This window comes from Aptenodytes patagonicus, chromosome 3, assembly GCF_965638725.1.
Source record: "Aptenodytes patagonicus chromosome 3, bAptPat1.pri.cur, whole genome shotgun sequence".
In the NCBI taxonomy this organism is placed as follows: domain Eukaryota; kingdom Metazoa; phylum Chordata; class Aves; order Sphenisciformes; family Spheniscidae; genus Aptenodytes; species Aptenodytes patagonicus.
Genome location: NC_134951.1, coordinates 28,138,928 through 28,157,052, shown reverse-complemented (window position 1 = coordinate 28,157,052; position 18,125 = coordinate 28,138,928). Strand labels below are relative to the sequence as shown.

The following is an 18,125-nucleotide window of genomic DNA, read 5'->3' as shown; positions in this document are numbered from 1 at the left end:
TGTAAGAAGAGGAAGAGGAAATGCAGAAAAGTAACTGCTGGTAATATAAAATGCGTGAAATTTGATTAGAAACATAGTTAGGGCCTAAAACCTGCCTCCACTCTAGCTTGTGAGAATTTTGCCCTTGATGGCAGAGAGCAAAAAGCACCCTAAAAAGTTAACGACAGTTTGTAACGCGATCATACCTCAGGGAGTTAGTGTGTTCACACCACTTTTGTGTTGGAATCTCAAAACAGCAGCTTCATCCAGCCACTTGCTTATGAGACTCACCAAGTATGAAATCGGGAAGAAAACCTCGGTTGGAAGCTTTTTCTATGAAGATCAAGTACTTAAAAGTTAGACAAAGCTGTACAAACAGCATGGAGCATTTGTGGTTTGCACAACAGAAGAAAACGCCGTATTCAGAAGAGATAGATGCTGAAATTTCAAGCCTGATACTTTAGTCCAGTGTTTGATTTAAAGAGAACAGTAATCGCATCCCACTTATCTCGCTGATAAAGAACATGGAGCTGCCACAGTCAGCTTGGAGGGGAGCCAAGGCAAACCCAGGCAGAACTGAAAATCCCCGTTAAGATGACTGAGTGGCAAATGATGGTTATTTATTCTAATCAATTTGTTGATTTATTTCTGGAAAAAGTGAATTAATTTGTTTCTAATCAAAACAAGGACCTATTCATTACAGTGTGTATGGTGAATCACTACTAAATAGGCATAGCTAGGATTTCTAATATATTTTGTTTTTAAAAGAAGATAAATTTGGTAGCTCACCCCCTCCCCCCGAAAAGTAGACCATTCAGGCTCATTTCCCTGCAATGCACACTTCCATCACTTTATCCAGGCTGATTTCAAACACCACATTGTTGGACCTTCTACTCCAAACTCTTTCGTCTCCCCAGTGCTGCAGCCCCTGCTGACTCTTCACTCTACTTTCAGTTGTTCCAGCTGTTCTCCTCCTGCTCATACTCTCAAACACTAGCATCTGTTCAACCTCTTCGCTTTGCTTACCATTGATTTAGTGAGGATAAATGTATCTGCTGATGCCTCTTGTCACCTCTGCTGCTGCTGCTACCTAGGCTGGGTCACTTAGGACTCAGCTTTCTGCAGTGCTCAGATTCTGCCTCGCAGGGTTACAATAGTCATGAAACACAGGTAAAAATTAAATGCAAGGTATAACTTATTTTAAACCTGTCCTAGCAATCTTTCTGTCTGAATCCCTAATAATGTTTAATTGGCCCTTCTCTGAACTCCAGCCTCATTGATCCCACTCCGATAACGAGGTCTCTGAAGCCCATCCTGAGCAAACATACCAGCAGCAATTTCATCAGCTGGTGGAGAGGTCAATGGCAATGTCTTCACTCCTGACAAACTTGCAGACGCTCCAAGAGGACAGGCACAATGCCGGGACTCAGTACATCTGCAGCCCAGGATGACACTGGCCAGCCCCTACCCCTCGTTAAATGCCAAACATTTAGTGCCAAAATGTTTGGTGTTGTTTGCTTAGTTCTCCCAAATGGGTAATGCTGAAAAGACATTTCCCACACCGTGACCTTGCTCTTGTTCTCTGACTGATAACAGCATGAGCACTTTGGAGAGGCCAGAAGAACCGGCAGCTCAGCAGGAGGGCAGGGAGTCTCACGCTGGAGCCGGGCTGGCAATGCCAAAGTCCCCCCCAGCTTCATCCTTTCCCCCATCAGCAGCTGTGTGCCCCCTCTCCAGTGCCGGCTACTCGACACCCCGGGCATACAGAGCCTCATTAAAACCCCACCGCCAAGTGAGAAGAGCAAGCTCCGTGGCAGAGGGATCCGAAGCGGGTGCGTGCCAGCCTCTGGCAGGCTGGGGGCACGCTCCCCTGCCTGCTGGCACTGCGCAGGTAGGGCGGGACACGGTGCGGGTACCAGGCAGCAGCACATCCCTCTCCCGCACGGGGTGCTGCTCGCTTCCCAGCTACCGCCTGCCCCTCTGCCTACACTCCCTATGCTCCACTCCATCCCTTTTTGCATCTAAAGTTGCAAATGGCTTTTATTTTTTAAACCACCAGATTGAGTCTTAATTATTTAATCATCTTCCAGATTTAGAAAGCTGTTTTGACTGTGAAAGTAACACTCGGTGCAATCATCTCTCATCAATAAACCACGGAAACAAATGTGTACACCCATTGGGAAGCAACTTTATTTAAAGCACATTTAAAAGTCAAGTTCAGATTTACAGATGTGAAAAGACCTAATGCTGGTCACGTTTCAATGAACTCATGACATTTTAGCTCAAGTGAGAAAAAACAGGACTTGTGCCTTATTCCATTCATCTTGTTCGTAGCAAGATTGCTTAACTCCCCTCAAACGAGAAGGGATGCCTTGGAAACATCCAAAACACAAACTTGGGCAAACGGCCTTCAGAAGGGCATACTCGCTTGAGAGTTGTGCTGGCTTTCGGGGTCTTTTTCCAAAGTGTTAAAACACATAGGCAAGGACAGCTGTGAGTGCTCACACCTTACTGAAAACTGCTACAAAGCCTCGAATCACACACGCAAAAATCATACTGGGGTTTGCTCCTTCAAAGAGAAAGGGAAATGGAGACTTGGGCTTTAAAACAAAAAGAAAAAAAACCAAACCAAAAAGCATTCCTATTAACATCTTACTATAAGGAAATAAGATTAAACAAAAAACTGTGGCATAGCCTCGATGTCTACTTTTGAGGGAGATTTCTTTCTTGTCCCAGTAAGAGCTTAAGAAAGATAGTTTCTGATCCCACTGGGCAAACATGCCTCCTTATCGCGTTGCCTGTTTACAGCCCAGCATCACCTCTGGGGACTGTTTGCACACTGAGCTTCAGCCAGGTTAGGTGGTTACAACACACTGCTTCAGCTAAATGACCATGGACATGGGACCGGTGTATTACTACCCGGGAGAAGCTACTGCCCGTGGGTTGGCATGGTTAGCCCTGATGGCTCCACCTGTATGGCTGCCTTCTACACCCGCAGAGGAAGCTCCAGGAAACCCTTTTTCTTCCAGCTTTCCAAGATTGCTAACTGCTAGTGCAGATACTTGATCTTGAATAAAACCCATGCAAATTGCTGCTCGACTCCTCTCCTTTGCAAAGCAAAGCTGCTCTTTATTTATGTAACATTTTCATTTAATTAGCAAAGAGACGGAACAAACTCGGGGGGGGGGGGGGGATTAAAAGGTCATCTTCCAGCACGAGGGAGTATGTGAGAGAGGGAGAGAAACAAACTGCTTTCTTCCCATTTGCCGTACTAACGCCAAGGCTCCCTCGCTATTGCCCCGTTAGGATCTCACGGAGGTAACGAAGCATCTGGAGCAGGTACAAGGGACTTCCTCTGTTGAGCGTCCCAGCCGTTGGAGAGGAGCCCAAGAGGATGCTTTGAGATTCCTTCCTTGGACATCCGACACTGTGGGGACGGGCTGAGCATATGCATCTAAATTACACAACAAAAACCGGGGTTTATTGTATGACCGAGCTAAAATCCTACATATTTATCGCACCCAGAACTTATATTAAGAAACGTTGTAATGTTGCAAAGCCCATTACTCAAAACACAGGAAACAGATGAACTACATTTGCCTGTGACCTTTAATTGAGGCCTGTGGCTCATCTCATTACAATAGTCTTTAATTACATGATCCCATATTGTTTTTCACGGGAGCCTCCCGCTTCCATGGCCTGGGCTGGAAAACCCTCACTTCACGAAGAGCCGCTCGGTACTTCCGTCAATCTTCATGAGTGGACGTGGGGGCTCGACCTGCTGGATGCGGCCCAGACCCTCCTCCCGAGGCCGGCGGGCTGGCGTGCGGGCGCCGAGCTCGCCGGCGGCGCTCAGACTGGCGTGAGCCCCCCGTGGAGCCAGCGCGATCCCCCCACCGCGCTCCCGAACCTTCCGCGGCCGTGACGTCATAGCGCCCCCCTCCTCCGCCGCCCGTTAGCCCCCCGCACCACTCTCACGTCACAGTCAGCCCACGGCCGGCTGGGGGGCGGGGCCCCCCCGCCCCGCGCCCGCCCCCGGCACCGCCCCCGCGGCACCGCAGCGTGACAGAGCCGGCCGGTGCCCTCCCGCCGCCCGCCCGCCGCCCCCAGCGCCGCCGCCGCCAGGTAGGGCCGCGTCCCCCGGGCGGGAGGGCAGCGCCGGGGCTCCGCGCCCGGCGGCGGGGTGCGGCGCGGCCGCCCGGGCCCGGAGGAGGAGGAGGAGGAGGAGGGAGGCGGGTATCGGGTACCGGATGGGGGCCGCGGCGGGCGGGGGGCGCCGCTCCGCGGGGCGCGCAACAAGTGCGGCGGCGGCGGCGGCGGCGGGGCGCGGGGCGGAAGGCGGGCTCGGCGCCGGCGGCGAGCGGCGGGGCCGCGGCCGGCAGCGGCGGGCGGGCGGGCCGGGGGAGGGAGGGGACGGGACGGGACGGGGCGGCGGCGGAAAGGCCGGGGTTTTCGCCGGGAGCGTCTTTCCCCGATGCAGTTAGTCAAGAGCATGATGCAATCTCGCATTGCCATGGCTACTGCATCCCCGGGCGGCGGCGGCGCCTCCTTCCGCCGTGGCGGGGCACAGAGTTGGGAGAAATACGGGCAGGAAGGGGGGACCCCCCCCCCCCGCTCCGGCTGCGTTTAACGGCGAGGAAACGGCCTTCGGCCGTGCGCTGCCTCCCCGGGGAGCTCGGGGAGGGCTGAGCGCTGTTACGGCTCCAAACAAAAAACCCTGACCCGTTTTTTCCCCCGTGGTGTGCGTGTGCATCACGCGAGCTCGATGAGCGCGCTGCGCGCCCGGGGAGATGCTGGGCCGGGCGAGCGGGGCCGCCGGAGGCGGCCGGGTGTGAGCAGCCTCGGAGAGAGGGGCTGGGCGTCAGCGGAAGGTCTTGTCGGGCTCGGAAGGGAAGTCGTCGTCGTCTTCTTCCCCGAGCCCAAAATCTTGCTCACCGCCCCTGACGTGAGGGTACCGCCGGTACGGTAATTCCCGGGTTTGTCTGTGGGACAGGGCAGACGCCACATTAAACTAGCGCCATGGAGATGTGCAGTGCTTCTAAAAGGTGCCTACCCGTTTTAAAATCTAAATGTTTAAAGAGTACAAGCATTAGGAAATAAGTAGAAAAGGAAGGGCATGCGATAGAAATGAGTCAGTATGTCAGATGTGTATGCAGGGACTTTCTTAAAAACTTTATGACTTTGCTTTTATATCTCCCATCTCCTGGAAACCCTCGGGCATCAGCAGCGTTAGAAGTTGGCAACGCTCGGGGTTATGCGGAGTATTGTCCTGGGCGATTTAAGTGTTTTCTCCTTCCCTGCCTGCTCTGGCTGCTCTTCTGCACTCCTCCCTCCCCGCCTCCCAGGGACGCAGCAGCTGAGGATCCGACTCCAGAGAGCTTTCCGGCACTGATCCGCGGTCTGAATCTGCAGACAAAAGGCCAGTTTTGCAGACCTGGGCAGGAATAGTAACACCTTGGCTTGCTCAGCAAGAAGGGCTCCTGGCAGACGACAAGAGGCGTTTCTCCCTCCAGCAGCTGGGTGTACTGCCTGCTCGGCTTCCCAGCCACGGTTGAACGGCAGTGCCCCGTAAGGCTAATTGGTATTCTCAGTGCTTCGGGTGACCTCTGATGCTGTGGGATTCTGTACCGTGGCAGAGTACTTGGGACCGTGGCGAAAAGCACGAGCAAAGAGCTCAGCCGGCTGCTAGCGATGGCGAGGGAAAACAAGGCAGGGGCACGGCTGCCGTTAGGATGCTTCCGATCAGGAAGTCTCCGAAACCGCTCTGTGTAAATGGAAACACGCCCTGCAGCTGAAACCAGAGGAGGGCAAGCGTGCAGGCGTCTCCGGCGGCGGCACAGCCTTTCGCTGGAGTTTTGGGCCAGGTTGCATCCAGGGTGAGGTTATCTCTGCAAGAGCAGCTCTCTGCCAGGACCTGGCAGCTGCGGGCCTGTTGTAAGTGGTTGGCTTAAATTATCGCTGGTGGCCCCGGCTGGATGGAGGGTTTTGCAGCTGTGAAGTTTTTGTAGATGCAGGCTAATGGTGTTGCTGCATCAGTATTAAGCTGCTAGCCTAGGGGGAGGGGATTTACTTATTTTTAATATGAACTTGTGAATAACGCTGAAGAGTTTTGTGATATAACTCTGACATTTCACTCTAAGCCCCCCTTGTTCCTTCGGTGCAGTCACAGCCTGAGATTTTTGTCTGCTGTTAGAAAACTCCATAGCTAGAGATAAATACTGGTCTGTCCTCACCGCTGCTAACAGAAGTTGAAGCTGCGTCAGGGAGAGTAAGCCTGTGGCATGCATGATCATCTGATGCTGTTTAGCAATGAAAGCTGGAGTTTCTTACAGAAGTATTCATGTATTTGGGGTGCACTAGACATAATCTGTTTTCAGAGCAGCAAGTAGCCAAGGCAAGTAGCTCTGCCTGGGGGGAGCTGTACTTGCACGCACACAGTGAGGATTTCCCTGGAAAACTTGTGGTGCCTGGAGATGGCTGGGGTCAGCTGGGTAGAGATCCCTTTCCAGCTTTACATGAACTGAGGAGCAGATGAAAGGGACCACTGTGCTGAGCTTGCTGAAGTTAAGAGTGGGTTTGCCCTCGAAGACGCTGTTGCCAGCTGACATGGCTCAAGGATGCTTAAAGACATGTCAGAATTTTGCTGGATTTTACTGAATTTCTCACAAGGTACACGTTACGTATGTAATGCGTGCTGGAAGCCCTTAGGGACTTCTTTGTGTTTTTTATCCGTAAGTAGCTAAGTGAATTTATCGTAAGTGATCTAACTTAAGTCTCCTGTATTTTAGCATTCAAATGCAACCGGAGAGAGCAGCAGTGAAATTAATATGCCATGGAGCTTTGTCTTGCAAGCTGGGGAAGAGTCTGACTGTTGGTCTGTTTGCCTCACTCTGCTTTTTAAAAAACAATTGCACTTTGTGTGGTTTAGTATCTTTTACATACCAGCAGCTGATCAAATGAAGTATCTTCGACTAAAACTCATGCATATTTGGTACATAACTATAGCATCATTAAGGATACTTAGTTTATGTGCTGTCTGACCAGTCTCTGGGTATACTTATTGCAGTATTTTTAGTAAGTTGATGTTGTCTTTACGTTTCTCAGCAAGAATTCCTCTTGTTGCATTCCTTGCTCTTAGTACAGCCAGAGTTGAAATAAAATATTTTGAATTCTCTGGTGTAATCTCTTCTTTCCGTGCTGACCTTCATTTTTTGTTGTTTACAAGAGGAATTAACTTAGAGAAGATATGATTAATGGAACAAAAAAAGGTAAATTGGAAATAATACCGTAAATCCATCAGGCCTCTGGGCAGCACCTTTAATTGCTTATTCTTTTGCGACTCGCTATGAGCAGATTTTTGGAAATATGTTTGAAGATTCAGATTTTTGGAACGATAGTGGAACTGACGATACTTTAAGATTTCAGGTTGACCTGGTGCTCAAGTCCGGCAGCCACAGGTGGAAAGCCCAGCGCTGAGAGCGATCCTGAGCTGCCCCTTGGGAAGCATATTCCTTGTAAGTGATGTTCAGCTGGTAATTGGTTAAACGCTCTCAAGTACTGAGCTGACCTCATTCCTTTACCTTCCTCATTTTTGGGGCAGCAAACATTGCAATATCAAAGGCTTCTGTTTCTGATGAGCTCAGAAAAAACCCACCCGTACCACCAAGGTGGTGGTGCTTGCAAGGTTAAAATGCTCGTCTTCTGCCTGTCTTCTAGTGGTCTCAGCAGTCCTCGCGCTGTGGCGGATGAAGCGAGTCTCCCAATTAATGCCGTCTGCATCCCACCTGAGACAAATCTTGGGGAGAGAAACAGGAATCGCGTACAGTCTCATGTTCAAACAGTCTCATGCCTCTGTGTCCTGTTGTCCCCTCTGTCCCTCTTGGAGCTAGCACTAAAAGGATGTCACTGATGAGTGTTCATTCTTGCTCCTGCCTGCTGCTGCCTGACGGGCTGGGTGAGAGCGGTGTGGTGGTATGGGGCAGCAGTCGGGCAGGAGGGTGGGCTCGGCGGCATTTCAGGCGTCACCTTGCTGTCAGCACAGGAGATGGTTTAGGCAGTGCTCCGCTTGCTGCCTGGCCAGGGGTTCTTGCTGCAGCGGCAAGAAGCCAGAGCTCCCATGCCGTGTGCAGAGTCATCTCCTGGGATGGGTCGTGCTGGAGAGGCTCCTTTGGACTGGGTAAGCCTTTCAGAGCAAATGGGCTCTTGGTGGTGTGGGTTTTTTATTCCATATATTGAGGGTTTGTTCTCTGACTTCTCAGAGGCAGGGATGCTCTTTCACTGCTGAGGAGCAGAGCCACAAATACTTCTACCTATTATTTCTTGGCTATTTTTTTCCTCCCACGAGTGGCATGCTGTCTTGAGATGGGTCACAAGCAAACTCTGTTGCCTGTTCAAAGCTACTAAAGCTCCACTTAGATTTGGCAGCTCTTTGTATAGGTCGTGAAGGCACGTACAGGTGATGGTGCTGTTTGCTGTAACTGAACAACTTGCTCATTTTGTCCTCTTAATCTCGGTCCTCTTTTGTTACCTTCTTTCATTGCCATGTCTGAAATTAGTCTTATAGGGGTAAGATCTATAAAGCTGTTTAAACATAGGAATACTTCTAGGGACGTTGGCCTAAGCTCTTCACAGGAATGCTCTTGTTTTCCTCTTTTTACAATGTACAAAATTTTGTTCTTCCAGGATGCAACATATGCTTTTGAAAGCTGTTTGACTATATAGTAGACTTAAGAAATTGATGCTTATTGCATGCCAGTCAGAGCACACTTCTCTGCGTGCATCCCAACACTTCACAAAACTGACAATAATCCCTGTAATCTGTAGCTGTTTTGTCATACACAATATAGTCACTAATTTGTTTTGTGATTCTTAAATGTGTTAAAAATGCAGAAGATTCCTGCAATCCAAATGGTTTATGCATGCTAGCATTGGAAACACTTTTTCCCTTAGATGGAAGATCACACACAAGGACGAAGCAAAAGGATAATCAATGAATTACACAGACATTACTTCCAGTTCAAATTGCTTTGCTATGGCCTTTCCTAAGGCTGTTTAAATTCGGTGTTGCAGCAATACGGTTAAGAGGGCATTGCTTAGGCTGACATCCCTGGAGTTCCTAAGTGCTGATCAGTAAAAGTGATTTGTGTCTGGGTTCCTGAGGGCACTGAAGCCTGTTCCCTGCGTCCAACAGAACAGCAGTTATATCTCTGTTTGATAAAGGTATTGCAAACAGTGACCTAGATTGATTTTTTTGATTGACAGATCAAATAAATGCTGCCTCCAGTCTTACTATGGAGATAACTCGTAGAGTTGCTGTGGACTGTGTACGCAGTAGCTCTCCCTAGATCTGTTTAATGAAGTTAATCTCCTAAAATTTATTGCCTTGGTTTCTCTATTTGCGTTTTGGCATTTAGGACACATTATCTTACAGGGTAAATAAGAGCACAAGAGCAAACTTGTCCAAAGTATGTGGTCAGTAAATGCTTTCCTGCTGTGTTCGATGCGTTGGAGAATTATTTAATTTCCTTGATGAAACAGTTGACTTGTATGAAACACAAAGCGTCAAGCATTTAGAAAGCATAATGGCAGTCTAATAAATTCCCTTACCAGGTGTAGAGATTTTACAGATGCATCCTGTTAAGTGTAATTGTCACTTCTCCGAGAACAAATGAATCATGCTACTTATGCTGAACTCAGTGCTGCGAATTAAGAGTTGGTCTCCGCATCCCACTGCATCTGGGTGTTTTGCATGCCCTTATTAAAGCATTATTAGCTGTAGAGGTTGTGCTTCATTAATGATAGCTTCGTTGATGACCAACAGCATACTGAGCAGGTAGAAATAATAAAAATCTTCCATGAACTTGTATTTATGCTAAAGTTGTCTGGATTTAATTGACCTCCGTGTCAAAGCTTCGTACTGAACATTTGCCTGCCAAGTGAGATGCTTTGGGTGACGACTGAATGCGCTGAGTTGCACTAACATTTACAGGAGATAAAACTTGCTTGTGCAAAGCTACAACAAACATGGAATAAACCTTTTTTTCCTGCATTTTCAAATTCTGCCCTGCTCTTTGATCCCTACATAACCCTACCCTTTGAGACACTGGGTCAGCGATTTGAACAAAGTGACTATTCCTCTTCTGTTATCGCTTGGAAGCGCTCCTCTCCCTCTGTGACCTTGAGAAAACTGTTTCTCTTCTTGCCGACAGTCTTTGCTGTGACTGGCGGGTAATTGTTTTCTTCCTATGTGCAAGTTCAGGCTCGCTGCTGTAAAACGTAGACTTGATTTCAGAAAGGACATAGGCTTGATTTCAAGTAACACTCCAGCTTTTAAGGCGTATGCGTGCTGATGGATGTTTCTGTTGGTGTCACGGTTCTTAAGTGTTAGATGTCAACTAGTCTTACCAGTGTTAGATGACAACTAACAAGTATTAATTTGCAGAATAATGTGGTTTAGCTTATTAAACCAAATACACCTCAAAGTATCTTACGATTTTAGGCCATATGTTTAGCTAATTAATTCATAAGCATGCAAGTTTGCATTGCTGCCTGTTTTGCTCTTTTTTTTCTTTTTTCCTTTTTTTTTTTCCCTTCCCCTTACTTTATGCTGTTACAAACTTGCTGGGAAGCATTTCGGATTAAGGCAGTGTTTCTGCTGTGCCCTTGTTGGCTAAGGAGCCCCTAGCAAGCGCTAGTTACGGGAAAATGCCTTCTTCCCTTAGATGCTGTACGGTTGTGGGTTTGGAGCAGACCACAGCTTGGTGGAGGAGCTCCTCTGCTGAGTTAAAACCATGGCATCCGTATTCAGGTAGAGGTCTTGAAGATCAAATCAGGTCTTGAAGCTCTTAGAAATGAGCAAAAGAAATCTACTCGTATGTTTGCCACTACTTTATCAATTGTCAACACAGGGGTCCGAACAAAGGGGTCTAGTTCTTGAGCTGGTCCTGTGTCCTCAGGTTTGGTTTCACTTGAGTTGATGAAGACTTGGGAAACTATAGAACTTTATACCTTAATCTTTACAGGCTTCCCCTTAGATGTGCTATTTCTATGCACATAATTTAATCGGAAAGCTTCCGTTAACCTTTCCCTGAAGGATTATCTCCTGCTCCTGGGTGGCTTTTAAAAGTGCTGATGTTTTGAATCATCATTTTGAGAATCATCTCCTAGCCAAACAGTAGGGAGAACCTTTGACTTAAATAACAATAATTAAACCTTTAACCAGTTAGGAGGATGACATTCTCCAATGTTTAACATTACCCTGCCCTTTAGAAAAAGACACTCAAGAAACCTTTTTTCATGCTGAAGTTCAAATGGCATGCTAGTTTGGGTGCATGGCATGTGTGCTTACCAAAAAGCATCTACGTGTTCAATTCATTCACATGGCTGCTCGCATGCTTTTGAGCAAGACCTCACGTGGTAGCTGCAGGACAATGTTGGTAGAGGCACAGGAATCCGGATTTGGCTTTGAAGGACACAATGATAGATAGTTGTGCTTGCATTTTTATGTATATGCTTATGTGGATTGCAGGGTAGCAGATGCTTATGGTGAATGTTGGATTCCAGTTTGGTGGTTCATTTCTCTTTTGCAGTACTGGGATGGAGAGGTTGCTCTTAGCTGATCACAGTACCTGTGAACTGGTGCAAGCTCTCAGCTGTTTGTCTTAAATGAGGGTCATGCATTTATCCCTTGCTTCATATATTTGTCCCTCAGTTCACTCATGTACAGTGGCCTTTTGGCGTGTTGTTAAGCTTTACATTAGTCTTGTGAGCTTGACTTATTGCATGCATGAAGCCTCATTAATTGGGAAAATGCACTTGTAACGTGGTTCAGAATTTTCTTTTTTTATTAACATATGTGATACAGTGACAGAAAATAAGCTGCTAGTCCAGCAGGCCTGGTTACTTATGGATTTTTCTCTGCCTCCTTAACAGGCCTAAGCAGAAAAGCCTTCTGTGAAAGATTTGAACAGGTTTTTTCATATTTTATTGACTTCTGACTTGTGTGTCACCCAGAAGGTGCACCTTACACCACGGTCTCCTCTGCAGTCTCTTGTTTGCTCCGGCTACAGCAGAGGTGGCTGGGCTTGCCCGGCCCCGGCTGCCAGACTTGACCATGGGCTGGGAAATTTTGGGTGGGTGTCCCCATCACCTTCTGCAAGAGGTTAAAACGCAGTGTAAGAGCTAGAGGAAAACACAAGTGCAAGGGAACACCAGCAATATATAGGGTGGCCGACCCATTACATAGAGATGGAGAGAGACAGCACTAACCAAGTCAGTAAGGAGTACTGCATTTGGCAAACCTTGTCTGTTCAGTTAAAAACGAGGAGAAAAAATAATACAGGTAGTCACAGAAAGGCCACCGTGTTTCAGTGTAGATCATTGCCCTGCTAATGCATGAGCTGCTGCTGCTGCCTCTACTTGCTTATAGCTAAAAATTGTGCATGGGCGTAAGCCATTTTTAGAGCCAATGATGGTGTCGGACCACTCGTCATAAGAGTTTAAATGGTTGTAGCTCTGTCCTCTGGTTTTGCAGCCTTCATCAGGTTCCTGAGTAATTCTCCAGAGGCTATACTCGGTCCTCCACTTCTACTTGACAGGTTCCTGGAACCTCTAACTTCCCTACCCTTTCTTCTGCCCTTTCAAAACCATCGTTATCTCCCTTTGAAGCAAGCAAAAGCAGGCTGTGAGTCTGGCCATGCCTTGCAGAACAAAAATAACATCCTTTGGTACTTCTTTATATTGATTTCTTGTTCTATCACCACTGCTAAGTGGTTGCATTAAGGTACAGGAAGGAACCACTAATGTTGTTTTCAAAGGTTTTTCTCTCATTTTTTGAAGTCCATCTAATTGGCTTGTTCCTTCTAAATTCAGTGCAGAGCTCATTTAGATAAGATATTTGAAACTAAGCTCTAGTTGAGCAATTGCAGAGCTATCATGAATTTCCAGTTGGGCAGATTGAATACTTTTTGGTTTCACAAAACATATAAGGCTCAAACGATGCACCAACACGGGTATCAGTTGCATACAGCACAGTTCAGTTTTCTAAGCGTTTGTGGGGATTGACTTTGTGTCTTAAAATATGCATTTAGGAAGCTGTTAAAGTACAGATTTGAGTCTTGAAGGACGCACTTGGTGAGGACACGGGGATGTTGCCAGGTTTTAACCACCGTTTACAGTGTATGAAAAATGATCATCTCAGAGTGAGTGCTTTACATCCTTTGGTGCTGTGTTGCCTCTGAAGGAGTGATGTATGGCCTTGGGAGGAGGTGACCGTCTTTGAACCTACAGTGACGGGGACTGTAAGTGAATTGCTTTAAATGAAGAGTCCCTTCGCTGCTGTTTATTTTAGAGATGACACATCTGTGTGGAGGACTTGTATTGCAGGGAGATAAAAACATTGTGGAAAAATAGCCTCCAACCACTGGAATTGTCTTTTGATATTTGAAAAATTGGTTCATGAAAGAGTTTTTTGCACAAAAGCACATTTTGCATTTAGCATGCAGTAAAAATAGAGCCATGGTGGTGGCGAGATTCCGGAGGGGGAAACTTTCAGAGGGCTGCCAACATGAATAAGCAATTCCAGTGCCTGAAGCATCATTCTGTATCCTACACAGTCTGTACAAAACATATATGAAATAGGTGCACTCAGAATGTAAAGGTTTGGGTTTACCTGCTGAGTGACTTTTAATATATTGCCATCTGTATAATAGATGTGCACAGAGTTTTACTATAGAGGCTAAAGAGCTTGTCTTTTGCCCAGAGTTTAAAGAGTTGCCTTACAAGTGTGGCTGATGAAAAGCAACTTAATTCTTTCCTATCTTTCACTCATGGCAAAATATGAGCGCTTATAAAATACACCGTAAGTTAGGTTTTCACTTTGCTGCAAGCAGCATAGTAAAGGAGAGTTTTATTTTCCATGTGTAAATCACTTTCTAATTATCTAGCAATGTGTTTTTCTCATATAATGAATTTAATTATAAGCTTTGGGCATCAAGGAAAAAAAGTTTGGTATTATCAAAATATCAAACTTCCCATTGAAATTTAGTCTTAGGCTACTGCACTTGAGGTGTCTCTCAAATCACTAGTAAGGTTGTTGATTATCATTTCTTACAGGATAACATGTTTTAAGGCTGAGAATTAAAGGGGATACTTCCCCTCTGTCTTCAAGGTCCTCAGCTGCAGGCTGACCAGTGTGTAGTAAGAGTTTTTGGTCATATTCACCATCTGTTTAGCTTTTTATTTCAATCTTTTTCTGTGTATTTCTTTTCATTAGCTCTGTTTCTGTGGGAATACTTTTGCTGTGTTTAGATTGAATAAAACATTCAAGTTGCCTTTTTTTGGAAGAGATCTGTCGTTGGTCTCCGTCTGTTGGGTCTCTCGATAGTTAACATTCTCACCCTTCCCCTTGAGTCCTGCCCTCTCACATCTGACCTGCCTTGAGACCATCCTTAGTCCTGCAGTTTTCAAGACAGAAACATAGCAACACATCTTAAAATCTGTCTCCTTTGTATTCTGAACATTTCAGGGGGGTTTTTTGTTGTTGTTTGATTTTTACAGTGCAATAATCTTGTCAGTTCATGCTGTTACGATTATATTTAAGAAATCTCTGGAAGTTAGCTCTGCATGACATTAACATATCCTGTATGACTTTTTGTTGATTCACGTTTTCTTTTTTCTGCAATTCTTGCACTTTTCACTAGAACCATTCCTATATGTAAAATGATGTGTATGCAATGCATTTTATTTTGTCCTTCTCTTAAGAGTGCTTTAGAATTCTGCTTTAAAAATTCTGTATCTTTCTTTTTGTCTATCTGTTTTATTTACCTTTCTTTTTGCTACGGTCTTGGTTTCTTGCCGGAAAGATGCAAGATGCGATGGCTTTGCTTAGCTTCAGTCAAGTAAGACCTCTTTGTCACCCACATGCCTGCCTTTTGCTGGTGCTTCTCCTGCAGTAAATCAGGTGGTGGGATGGACCTGGCTGAAAGCTGATCTTCTTGCTTGGTTGTTTTTTTGGGGCTACTTCAGTTTCCCCCTGCTTTCTTCCACCCTGCCCGGCGTGTAGGGAAGGAATGAAAGCGCCCCTTGCAGCAGCGTCAGATCTGTTCTTCATTGTTCCCGGTTCCCCTACATGCCCCGGGCATGGTTTTATAGCTGTGGACCTGGGTGAATGGAGAAGTTGAAGTGAGAATAAGGCGATGCGGTGGCCGTCAGCCTGAGAGTTACCGGTGGGCATAAGCCAGCACCATAACAGGCGTGAGCAGCAAAAATGCCTGTATGGAGGGGAGCTTCTTTATCTTCAGGAACGAGTAAGTTGCTGAAGGCATTGTTCGAGAGAGACTTTGCACAAGCGGTGTGGCAGAGGAAGCGTATCTGGTACCCCCTTCTCCAGGGGACTGCTGCTCTGCGGAGGACACGATAGCTGCAGCGTGGGGGAGGAAACTTCTTGCCTGCTGCTTGTGTGGGTATTGGTTTGTCCCTGTATTTAAAGCAGATATATTATAGCGAATTATAGTACTGACCCTGCCTTTGCTCTGTTGCTTTTGAAAGTGTGAAGCAAATGTGGTAAAACCTTCTGCACCTTGGCACTAAAGCTGAGGGTTCAGTCTAGGTGGGTTCTTCACTGGAACAGGTTTTAATGGCAGTGGGATTTCCACTGCACCAGGAATTTGTCGCCTCTTACTGAAAGAGTGGCTAAATTTTGGAGGAAACGGACTTATTTTGCTAGAATTCCCTACATGAATTCTGCAGGTGCCTGAGTTTTTTATATTATGAGCTTGTAGAAAACAACTTGGCAGTTGCCAGATGTGTGAACAGTGTGGTTTTTTTCTCCAGTATGAACTATTTAAAGTTCATAGAAAGAGTCAGTGATAAGATCACACCAAGCTTTCCCACTACAATATTTCCTTTTAATTGGTTGGTTGGTATTTCTCCCCTTAAAGAATGAAATACAAGAAATTGCAGCAATTGCCTCTTGGAGCAGGGTCTTCTGATGAAGGAACATTTAGGAAAGTGCTGCCAACATCAAACCAAGGAAATGTACAGGTAGAAATACTTTCTTTCTAACCGCTCTGGGAGTCGGTCATTGTTTTCAGGGGCCCTTGTTAAAGTGATGATTTGGTACCCTGAAACTTGCTGATTCTTGGCAGCGGTTGGTTTGACACAGGTCTGGTGCAGGCAAGGACGTTCAGCTCCACATGATGTTTAGCATCTTAAAATGAAGGCACCAAGTATTGGTGCAGCTGCAGCCATACAGGATTAACTCATGTCTCACGGGGGTACAGCAGGAAAATAGAAAAGTTTTAAGATTGACTTCTCATAGCGTGGCTGACCGTATGAAGAAACGGCAGCAAGGCAAGCCGTGGTGTGCATTTACAGTGTCAGTATGCATCTTTTCTTCCTTCAAGTAAAAGTGTGGAAATTCACTTCACTTTTATTGAGGAATGTAACTAATTCAGTGTGTTACATGTATTTTTTGTGCGTTAGGGCCCACCAGGGAATTTCCACTTCTCCCATAGCACTCCAGGTGCTACCCCACGCTCATTGGAAATAAAAGTAAGCACACGAATAAATACTTAACATACTGTAACTTGCCTAAGGATGACTTGTTTGTGTGCTTTTTCAGTGTGATCTGGTTTCCCAAACACAAATGGTCTTCCAAAAGGTATCGTTTACCCATCTGAACACAGGGGTTGTAGCTACGCATCTTAGCAGGGCATCTTAATTCAGGTTTTCTGTGCGCTGTTATCCCTGTACTAGCCAGTGTTTCATGGTGTAGCATTACCTTCATGACTGCACCCTCAGCTTTCATGATCTTCCTCTAATTTCTCAGTTTTTTATTGGATCGCTGTATCTAGTCAGCATGTGAACCCCAGACAACCTTCTTATAGCTAAACCTTGGTTAATGGATAGCTGCACACAGCCATTTCTTGCTTTGTACGGTGTTTCACACGTGCAGGAGAATTGCAGGTGCTTTTATGGGTCAGATAGCAAGCTTTCGTATGTCAAGCTAATAAATGCAAAGAAGATAACCAAGAATTATAGCTCTGTCCTATACTTTCAGTTTTGTTCTTGAGATGTCCCCTGGGTTCAGACCTTGGTGCAGCAGCGTTTTGGCGGGGGGACAGGGCAGGCTGGTGGCAGATGCTCTCTTGGTGCTCAGACTCGGTGCCACTGCTGCGGGGTGTTGGAGGAAATGAGGGTTTATGTGGGAGGGCTGCCCTGCTTGTAACTCTTTTTTTTCCTAATTCTTGCTTCTTAAATTTTAATATGCAATTATGAGATGTGGGCATTAAAAAAAAAAAAAAAGTAAATTGAAGCTTACTGTCTTGAAGCTATACAGTACTCTTGAACTCTGCTGCTAGTAATGGTCATGCAAGACTGGGCTTCTCCATCCTGTTGGTTGTGGTCTCATTGGCTCTGTTGTTAGAAAATGCAGCCTTTTGATCAAGAAGGCTCATTAAAATGGGCTTTGGGGACCGTACCTTTATTTTTCTCTTGTGGAAGTAAAAAGTTGGTTTGAGTGAAGTGCACAAACAGAGATTAGAGGAGTCCCTTTATTAAAGGGGAGAAGAGGAGTTTTTCAGACCTTCTTGCAGGTGGCACTTGAATAAGAGAAAGGAGACCTGAAATGAAAGCTGAAGTCCTTGTGGCCCGCTGGACTTAGCTTTTGACTCCTTCATCTTCTCAGATCTCTCTCTTTAGCTTCCCAGGCTTCCTCTGGCTAATTTGCCATTGTGAGCTACAGCTAGCAACGTTTTCCCAATTGCAATACCAGCACAGCTTTTGAAAAAAGAGGGAGATTCAGATTAAAACAGTAGCTGTTAATAAACACTCACATACTGCTTGGGGAGGAGGACTTTGTAGCAAAGCTGTATGGCAAATGCTGTGCTTTGGCTTTTCTTCCAAAAAAATCAACTTGTAGCTCTTGGGCCATGTACATATTCTCCCTGTTTCCATCTAACCTAGCTTGCTACAGATCCTCTCTTCTGTTTCTTTCCCATTAAAAAAAAAAAAACAAAAACAAACCCCAAAAAACCAAACCAACAGTTCTTTAACCTCCAGCCGGGAGTTGTCTGTGTAGTGTCCTTGCCCATTTTATAGTTGCGTGCTATTACAAACACAGCAGTTGAATAAACCTGCATGCTTTG

The 18,125-nt window shown here is 46.1% G+C and overlaps 1 protein-coding gene across 5 annotated transcripts in view; it reads left to right on the top strand.

Annotated features, from left to right (window-relative positions):
- The first annotated feature begins 4,082 nt into the window (after positions 1–4,082).
- The window catches only part of ELOVL5 (ELOVL fatty acid elongase 5), a 38,249-nt gene continuing 24,206 nt past the window's right edge, over positions 4,083–18,125 (top strand). The window contains exons 1-3 of one of the 5 annotated variants that reach the window (XM_076332933.1): positions 6,219–6,648; positions 6,768–6,853; positions 7,398–7,493. In XM_076332933.1, the coding sequence (XP_076189048.1) occupies positions 6,775–6,853; positions 7,398–7,493 (175 nt within the window). In that variant the 5' untranslated portion in view covers positions 6,219–6,648; positions 6,768–6,774. Of the gene's footprint in view, positions 4,105–4,865; positions 5,025–5,212; positions 5,548–6,218; positions 6,649–6,767; positions 6,854–7,397; positions 7,494–18,125 lie in introns of those variants that run through there. The other 4 variants (XM_076332936.1, XM_076332935.1, XM_076332938.1 and 1 more) reach the window with 4 other exon arrangements.